This window comes from Salvia miltiorrhiza, chromosome 5, assembly GCF_028751815.1.
Source record: "Salvia miltiorrhiza cultivar Shanhuang (shh) chromosome 5, IMPLAD_Smil_shh, whole genome shotgun sequence".
Taxonomy (NCBI): Eukaryota; Viridiplantae; Streptophyta; class Magnoliopsida; order Lamiales; family Lamiaceae; genus Salvia; species Salvia miltiorrhiza.
Window position 1 is genome coordinate 51622986 of NC_080391.1, and position 9610 is coordinate 51632595.

Genomic DNA, 9610 nt, shown 5'->3' on the forward strand with positions numbered 1-9610 from the left:
ATCAAAATTCAAGTTCAAACGCTAAATCAGTCCAACAGCGGCGAAGGTAGGCGGCGACGGGCCGGCGCGGGGCAGCGGCGCCGGCGGCGGAGTCGAGAGGGGAGACTAGAGAGAGTCGAGAGGCTGCAGGAGACAGAGAGATCAGATGAGTGAGAGAGAGAGACGAAACTAGGGCTTGGAGTTTTGGAGGGTTAATTCCTAAAATTCCTTATTCAATTTTAATTTTTACATATTATATTGCGGGTATGTGGGTACCCGCGGGTACCCTCTATCCGCGATTTTTGAGGATTTGATACCCGCACCCGACCCTCCTCTTCAATTTTATCGGGGCGGGTGAGGGCATACCTGATACCCGCAACCCGAATTTACAGCACTACCCATGTGTATTAAATGTTTAAAATGGATAAAATTGGGAACTGCAATTATTTGATACTCGTTACTTAATCCAACGACGTCGTACGAGTCGCCCCAAATTCCCACATTGAACAACGAATCGACTATCCTAGTCCGGTTTCCAGCTTCCGATTCTGATTCTGGTACGTTGATTCAGATTCTTGTTTTAAATCTAGTGATTGCATAAATATATTCCGATTCTGTTTCGAAGTTTCACCAGGTTCATTCCTTTTCTGCAATTTTGTTAAATTTTGTGGAAATTCCTATTCGTTTCGATTATTCGCGCTTTGATGTAGAGGAGTTTATGATGATTCTGTTTCTGCATATGGCGATTGATGTGGATGTAGTGAAGGATCTTTCTTTGATTGAAACCAGATAATTTATTCAGAAAAATAAGGATACAATTGGAGACTTTAGATTAAAACCCCAAAAAAAAATTAGATCACATACACACTTTGATCCATTGATGATAGCAATATATAAGAAGTAGAACCCAAATTCGAAAACATTGATTTTACCTTATAGACATCCTAAGATTTCCTATACAAAATCTCTGCTCTTCATAACTTGTGAAAGTGAATGCTCGTGAGGTGTAAAAAAAACAGTTGTTTATCTCCTCTGGAAGTTGAATGTCTTGATAGAGTAGGCGAAGATGAATGTGAAAAGAACAACGAATCCACAGAGTATAGCTGCCACAACCCCGAGCATACCGCGCTCGAATCCAAAGTAATCTTCCAAGAACTTTTTCACTGTGACTCCGCTGTCCATCTCAGTCTCAATATCTCCAAACTGAGATACTATGAAGCCGTATAAGGTGTAAGACACGGGAGTAGCCCAGTAGTACCATCTCCACCATATAGGCATCCTCTGTTATCGAGAGTGGAAATGTTAGTTGGAGATTTTTTGTGATGTGTAGTTGATGAATAATGTTTTTAGATATGATGCCCAATGTAGTGACTTAGAACATTGCTAGAACTTACCGGCCGGGGTACGATGAATCCTGAGAAGAGATTCCAGATGCCGTAGAAGAAGGAAGACACGATGGCAGCGATGTTGTGGTTTGGTGTGACGGCCACGGTCATCATACCATAGAGGACAAAGTATAGTAACGAGAAGAACAGGAAATATATGAACCAGGCGAATTTCTCGACGCTCCAGGGGAATCCCATCATCGAGAAGACTATGAGACCGTAGATGAGGGATTGTGCGAAGACGTAAGGAATTTCGATGACAAACTGCAGAGAGAGGGAAAGATTGGTAAGTAATTCTGAACTTCTATACGGCTATACCTTGCACTTAGATTAGAATTAGCCACTCACTTGTGAGAATGCATATGGTAATGCTGAATACATTCCAGCTGCTCTCTCTCTGTAAAATACAGTTCGCTCGATGGCAACTACGGGTTGTACTGTTGAACCATATTGGAACCCAAGAAAGTTGATGGCAGCGTACATAGAACCCATGGCATTGAATAGATCTTGTTGAGTATTGCTGCAATGGATTGTGTTTGCAACAGTATTAGCATTGGAGTAATGAGTTGGTTTCTGACTAGTTGAATGTATGTTTGCCTACTAACCTTCTAGAGCCGAGGTCCCAGAACATCGTCCCAAATATAAGGGCTATGAAGGTTGTGAACGAAAACCTTACAGCTGTGTATGGCGGATTCCTCCAGTATGACCAGTGTTGTTTCCATAGGCAGGCGAAGCACTGGGTAAGGAAAGATTGGGAGTATTTAGACGGGAAGTAGAGGTCCTTCGTGCCAGGACGAACGACACTTAATTCCTTGATTAGGGCCTTGTTCCTCCTGTAAATTTTATGCATAAGTTTGTTAGCAGAGTTGCATCCTAGGAAACTTTTTTTCTTAAACTATGAAGGAATTCAACTCACGTGTATAACTCCGACTTTCTGTAGTAGTCGGCAAACTCAACCCCTAGAGATAGTTCTTGTGCTGAAGTAGTTACTTCCAACATCCAGGTAGCTGGATTGATACCATCTTTGATTTTCGGCACTCCTTCAATTGCTTCAAAGTACTTGATCAAGTGTGTCGACTGGCGACCCAATGGTCCAACGTATATCTCTTCCCCTCCTCGTTTCAATAAAAATAGCTGCCGAATCACATCAAAATTTTGCTTCAGTATGACATGGAAAACGAGCAGCAGATATATCAATACTGTAGGTTTATCATTTGTGTTATGATCTAGCTTACCTCATCGAATGATTCAAATATGTCAATGCTAGGCTGATGAATGGTGCACACTACTGTTCTTCCTGTATTTACCGTGTTTCTGACTGTTCTCATCACTATTGCAGCAGCTCTGGCATCAAGCCCTGAAGTCGGCTCATCCATAAATATGATTGAAGGGTTGGCTACAAGTTCAACTGCAATAGTAAGCCTTTTTCGCTGCTCGGTTGAGAGGCCACTGACTCCTGGCAACCCGACTAGTGCTTCTCTTAAGGGGGTGAGTTCTACAAGGTCCATAACCTCATCAACGAATAGCTGTGAGCAGAAAAGGAGCTAAAATATCAGAATCAAATCGAGATATGAAAAACAAGGCAGGTTATTGAATGACATCTTATTCAATTAACCTTTTTAGTTTTCTCATCAACTTCTTGGGGCAACCTCAACCAAGCTGAGTAAGTGAGGGACTCGTAAACCGTCACATTTGGAGAATGGATGTCGTTTTGCTCACAGTATCCCGATATCCTAGCAAACGTCGCCTGGTTCTTCGGGTATCCGGATATTGTGATATGTCCCTCAATATAACCCCCAGTTTTTCTTCCGGCTAACACGTCCATTAACGTAGTTTTACCAGCCCCACTAACACCCATCAAGGCTGTAAGAACACCTGGCCTGAAAGCACCACTGACACCCTTTAAAAGCTCCAGTTTGTCTTCCGTGGCTCCTTGAACTCTCATTTCCTGCAAATTGAATAGGCATTTTGTTACTCATTGACTCGACTCTTTTAGTGACAAATAAGTCTACCGCCCTTCCTTTTAAATCTTGAACCTACCGCCGGCATGTCCACTGAGTATCTGATGTCGTCAAATGTGAGAGAATGTGGTTCAAATGGAAGAATCATTCCCCTTTTCCGGTTCTCAGTGAGTTCGATGGCATCTGATCTCACAGATGAAGATCCAGATGAGATGCTTCTCCGCATGCCCTCACTGCCTTGAGCTGAATTTCTGCTGATAGAGCCGCGCACATGGGAATCATCTTCAACTATTTCGGGTAAGACAGCTTGAGGTTTTTCATAAGCTGCATTATTTTATTTAGGAAGAAAAATATTAATTTCTGAATGTAATCTACAACACATGTAAAAGTTTAGTAAATTGTGAAGCTCACCACCAAGAAATGTCAAACATAATAGGTAGAGGATGTTGAATAGCCATACGAATCCAAACAACGCCCCTACCCCGATCCAATACCAATATGTTTGAGGAAAGAACCCTCGAGACTCCATAACAAGAACTCCCAGTTTGGTCCCATTTACCAACTATAAAATGACGGTATCTTGATTAGTTTGAATATCATGTAAACTTTGAAAAAATTGCTCGTAAAGATTGATGTGTGCGCTTACTTTGCTCCAACTATGCCCTGTGAATTCATTAACCAGAATTGCATTCTGAGCATACATCAGTGGAGAGGACCAGTAGCCCCATAGCCACCATTTCTTCACATCCCCTAAATTACGAATAAAATGTGAGGAAACATAACCAACTATTTTGTTATGAGAGTGATTTAAGTATCTGATCTTGGATCTTATACCTCGTGCTAGGACAAAACCACCCAAGGCGAAAAGCAGGAGCAGTGCAAATAGACCAAATGTGTTTGCGACAATCATGTTCCTACCGGCTGAACCAATAAACCTGAACAATCCTGATGCCGCCTGATGCATAAACAGAAGCAGAAGGTACTGCTTCAGTAACCTGCAAATGGGACTCTTTTTCAGTTACTACATTTGAAGAAGGGACCGAGAATATTATCTGAGGTGTATTTTGTAACTGTTACCTTGTTATGTTTGGGTCGAATCCAATCACGTAGTAGGTGACAAATACCCATAAAGCAACTTCAAGGAAGGTGACAGGGATTTTCAGGATCCATGAGGGTATAGCATATGCCCAAGGGGGGAAGAAGTACATATCCCTTTGTTTGTAGAATACAGGTAGCTTGTAAATCGTCATGGCAAGCTCAGACATACCGTTGAACATGACAAGAATGACAGCGAAAAACAGAGCACCGGTATATATCCCCCCGTCTCCTATGTCATCTTTACCCATCTCTGTTCTCAGGAAGAGTGTAATCGCAATCAATGACATCACAGAAATCTGAAACCAGATATAGATATTTTTCGTTAGCAAATTTTTTTCAACTAAATATAATAGACAAGCACATGGTTTCACGTTTATAAGCTTGCCTGGAAGATCTTGAAGTAGAAGACAAATGAGTTTCTCTTCATCAGCAAGTATTCTCTGTCGGCACAGGCTTTTAGAAGTTCTTTTTTCCCAATACCGTACTTCTCTGTTGTCAAAGCTGCAGGGTGGCTTTTGGTCTTATCAAATGGGATTGAGAGCTCATCTCCAATCCTCCGTCCAACAACGTATGATTGGAAGGCCTCTGCAAATTCACTAACTGAGACATATCGGTATGGCTCATTCTTTCTTGCCCAGTATTGCTTTTGATCTTTCTTTGAAGTTACCTGCATTAGTTTCATTCTTTTCATTAGACCCATTGAAAGGCTATATAAAATGAAGGATTCCTAACTTTTATCATTTCTTTTGCTTACTTCTTGTAAGAAATCAGCCACTCCTTTCCGTACTGGGCATGCAAAACCCATGGACTCAAAGAAGTCTAACACATTTTCTCGAGGACCCTGATAGACGATCTGACCATCGGACAAGAGAACAATGTCATCAAACAGATCATAGGTCTCGGGTGCTGGCTGCAGCAGGGAGATAAATGCAGTTCCTTTCATAATGTGGACATATTGTCGAAGCATATTCACTATTTGGAAAGTCGTCGAACTATCCAAACCAGTGGATATCTCGTCCATGAAAAGTGCCTTTGCTGGTCCAACCAGCATTTCTCCTGTGATTTTTCACACCAGAAATCAGTGTCAAGGTAAGCTCGTTCAAGAAGTCTTTTAATTTTTTATTTATTTTTATTCATTTCTAGTACTCAGTTTGTTTACCTGTCGTGACACGCTTTTTCTGCCCTCCAGAAATACCCCTTATCATCTCGTCTCCGACTAAAGTGTCGGCACAGATTTCAAGCCCCAGAACCTGGAAAAAGAACAGGAGAATCTTGAGAACACTGAGCTATTGGAATTGTTAGAATGCTCATTAAATTTCGAGTTTAATATCTGCTCCAGGTACCTTAAGAACATAATCTGTAACAACATTTGCTGCATCTCCTTCTGTTGCTGCTGCCTACATAATAAGAAACAAATTTTAAATTTTGTGTGAAAATATCGATAGTCATGACTTCAGCCGAGTTGTCTAATTGTTGATTTTGTCTGAAACAATATTGATTGTCCAAAAGCAGTGCCTGTGCTATTTCAGTACTCAGTTATGTTTTTCACTGCACAATTGTGTAAATTACTAAGATATCCTAACTCCTATTAGTTGTTAGCTCAAGCCAATACATGCTAGTGAATTAGTTTTCATTTCTTTTTTGTTGGATATATGTTATTTGTATTAACTTATTAATGAGCATTTAGTATTTATGTTTTTATGTGAAGAATATCATTGTTTTAGGGAAATTAATTAAGTTAACTTTAGTTTGAGATACAAAGCTATTAGCGATTATTCTAAATTTTATCATGTAAGTTATTAGGACATGTTGATATTTGATTAATCTTAGTACCTCACATTGAAAAAGATCTATTTGTAATACTAATTGTTACCAGTAAATTTTTTGCAACAATTTTAGAATACAAAAGATATAAATTTTAAAAGATAAATGTTAGTATTAGTCATGTCTAGCTATTATTTTTTAATGATGCACTATACTTGAGATAATATTTTGATTTTACTACAAAACTTAATTTTATTTTTACATTTATATATTTATTTTAATATTATTTGCTTCTGAAGTTTTTTCCCCATTACCTGTATTCGTTTATTGGTTTTTTCTTTTCGCGTTTGCCGCTTCATAGACGAGTACTCTTTTCCCTTTTTAAGGTTTTTCCCATTGGGTTTTCCTTAAAAAGGTTTTAATGAGGCTCGGCCCTTAATTAGCTTTTTTTGTGCTTTCAAGGGTTTAGGTTCTTTTTATTTTTTCCTTTATATATAGTCGCATTTTAATAATTATTATAAATTGGACCCCGTGAAACGAAATCCGGGCTCCCTAATTCAGTTAGATTTTTAGTTTCAATACAGGAAATCATATAAAAATTAAATTGAATCCCATTTTTTTTTTGCAATTTTCTAGTTGTCAATCTATTCTACTCAACCCTTTTGTAAATCATTGGGATACGCCAAAGATCTTGCTAATGAAATCTATAAAGCTAGAGTAGTTAAGTGGGCTCAAAAAAATGTTTTGTTTTACTCTATTTAAAGATGTGCAGATACTTAGCGTCAAGACATAATGACAATAATTGGCATTAAATAAACCAAAAATCTGTCACTTTGTTGGAATCAAAACTCTCTTTTCCTGTCAAATACTTCAAATAGGATTATCTCCAACCAACTACTGTTGAAAACTGTCTTGCAAATCAAAAGATAGCCGCCACCTCCCTTTTCCTAAGATTATACTCACACACATAGGTACATATATATATATATAGTGTGTGTTTACCTTCATGTAGATATCAACATCATGATCTGGTTTGATATTTGCTGCTTTCTCTCTTCGTGACAGCTCTGCCAACATATCTGTTCAAGAAATCCAAATAAGACAACACTTAACTTAAAACATAAATAGGGAGTACATGTTTCTGGTAATAATTAGGAACAGTAATTCCACACACCGTATCTGGATCCAACACCCTGGCATCTGGCTGAAAATGACAAGGTTTCTCTGACAGTCATTTCTCCAATGTGCAGGTCATGCTGGCTTATGTATGCTGCAGTTCTTTGAGGTACAAATTCATGCATTTCATGCCCATTGTAAGTAATTCTCCCCGAAACCTGCCCAAATATTTCGTTTTCGTACTTCAGAAACACGTTCGATTCTCTATCAATCATGTCCACACACACACAAAAAAAAGGACTGTTTACTTTGAGGGTTGGATCAAGCTTTCCGGCCAAAGCAAGCAAAAGTGTAGTTTTCCCAGAACTTGGAGGACCTAACAGCAGAGTCATTCTGCATGGTTTGATAATTCCACTAACATCCTTAAGAATTGTAAAAGGCTTCTTTCTACTTGGAAGTATGTGTAGTGCGTTCAAGAATCCCTGCACACACAAAAAAATGATTTTTTTTCTATGTATATGTATATGTATGTTCAGTTTCTTGTTTTTGCTTTTACCTCAACCAGATTTATGTGGAAGTTGACAAAAGTAGGCAGAGCCCTGCTTGCACTAAAGGCTTCCGCATCGATATTCAGATGCTCATACCTCACTTCTATGGTTGGAATATCGATCCCAACTCTGCAGATGCAAGAATTCATGCATATTAGAAATCAAAGAACTCAATCAAAATCATTCAAAACACACACACACACACCTATCAATCCTGTTTCTGAGCTTTAACAAGAACTTCTCATTATCTTCTTCCACAGTTTGGACCAGCCTCTCGACGAGCTGCTTCTTGTCTTGGATTCCCAGATCATGCACCTCAACCTCGTTGGCGCCTCTTGATCCGAGCAGCAAGCCTCTCCTCAGGCGATCGAACGTGGGCAGTTTCTCGAGCGCAGCCCACTTCAAGGCCTCCTCATCATCTTCTTCACGCGATGATCGTGTGAACACTTCCAACCCTGTGTTCCTCCATATGTTCGAGCTGTTCACTCTGAAGCTTTCACCTCGTTTGCTGCTTGATCTCAAGCTACCACTCGCTTTGTACAGATCGCCCGCATCCATTCTTGCACCACTCTCTCTCTCTCTCTTCTTTGTTTAGCAGCAGGAGTACTAGAAAAGGGAGTGCTGTGGAATTCAAGAACTGGGAAGAAAGAGTGCAGTTTCGTTGTTGTGGAAAAAATGGTGGTGTTTTGTTTGAAGAGGGAGAAAGATTGTTTTATACATAGTTTGTCAAGATAACAATTTGAGCCTGCAGTCAAGGAGGGGTTGGATATTCAAAATTTGAGGGATTTTTTAATGTTGGAAATTCTGTTTTTATTGGAAATATTTAACGATGTTTCTTACTTCTTGGAAAGTGTGGAATGGCATTTGTTTTAGTCTTGATGATAGGTCACCTCCTTTTTTTTAAATAATTACTATTAGAAGTGGAGTGAAATGAAGGCATGTATTAGAAGCTTCCTTTTTGGTTTCGCACATCAGCTTACACTAGCTGTATTTTCAATTTGGGAAATTATATGGAGCCATAATTATGGCTGCCATAATACCCTTAAAATTTTATGGAAATAATTTATGACTAACATATCCTTTAATTAATTTTAATATATATTATTTAATTTTCTAAAAGTCAACCGAAAGATTCTAGTTCCCCAATATATCAAGGTTCTTAAAAAGGAAGTGGGAGTCATTAATATCAATTCCACAATATCAAATTTTATGCTTCCAAATATAAGGCACATCCAAAAATTTACACTCTTATTATACTCTTACATTTTTCGATTAGAACAACATATTCCAAATACTCTTGTTACATATTCGAAGTTTGTATTTATTTTTTCCAAATAAAATTATCTTCTAAACACTTTTATTGCATATTCGAAGTTTTTGAAAAAAAAAAATTGATTTTTTTTTTTAAATTGAAACATATGTTCGTGATTCTTGAATTATATTATATATATTTTTTTTACAAAAACAAATTTGAATATATATTGATTTTAACTGTATATTTGTTATTCACGTTAGGATGGTGGATAAAATATAAAAATAATAAAATACATAAAAATTTAAGGACGGTGCATAGGGTGATATTATTTTAATTCAAATTACACATAAAATATAAATTGATATTCAAATTAAATCCACTACAAAACTTACAATACTATTCAAATTGAAATATATATTGTTTAGTTTACTAAGGGTCAACCGAAGGATTCTAGTTCCACTAAGATTTTCAAAAATTGAAAAAAAAAAATAATAATAATAATAA

The 9610-nt window shown here is 38.0% G+C and overlaps 1 protein-coding gene and 1 long non-coding RNA gene across 3 annotated transcripts; one reads left to right on the plus strand and one right to left on the minus strand.

The window, feature by feature from the left end:
• The first annotated feature begins 411 nt into the window (after positions 1-411).
• Positions 412-8735, plus strand: LOC131024892 (uncharacterized). Of its 2 annotated transcripts, XR_009102022.1 has the most exons (6): positions 412-536; positions 2704-3622; positions 4170-5036; positions 5188-5512; positions 5613-5762; positions 7438-8735. It is a non-coding gene; the product is annotated as an uncharacterized LOC131024892 (long non-coding RNA). The 2 variants fall into 2 exon arrangements; XR_009102023.1 differs by lacking the exon at positions 2704-3622 and having other exon boundaries at positions 422-536; positions 4170-5512; positions 7438-7500; positions 8112-8735.
• Positions 787-8409, minus strand: LOC131024890 (pleiotropic drug resistance protein 1-like). Its single transcript, XM_057954439.1, has 21 exons — positions 8057-8409; positions 7860-7980; positions 7612-7785; positions 7362-7521; positions 7190-7266; positions 5767-5820; positions 5583-5673; positions 5178-5479; positions 4809-5090; positions 4403-4719; positions 4160-4320; positions 3972-4075; positions 3737-3887; positions 3405-3649; positions 2980-3312; positions 2600-2890; positions 2281-2498; positions 1970-2197; positions 1713-1884; positions 1374-1628; positions 787-1260 (listed from the first exon to the last, which is right to left on the minus strand). Exons 1-21 carry the CDS (start codon positions 8407-8409, stop codon positions 1003-1005), a joined length of 4347 nt encoding a protein of 1448 aa, XP_057810422.1. The 3' UTR covers positions 787-1002.
• Positions 8736-9610: the final 875 nt, after the last annotated feature.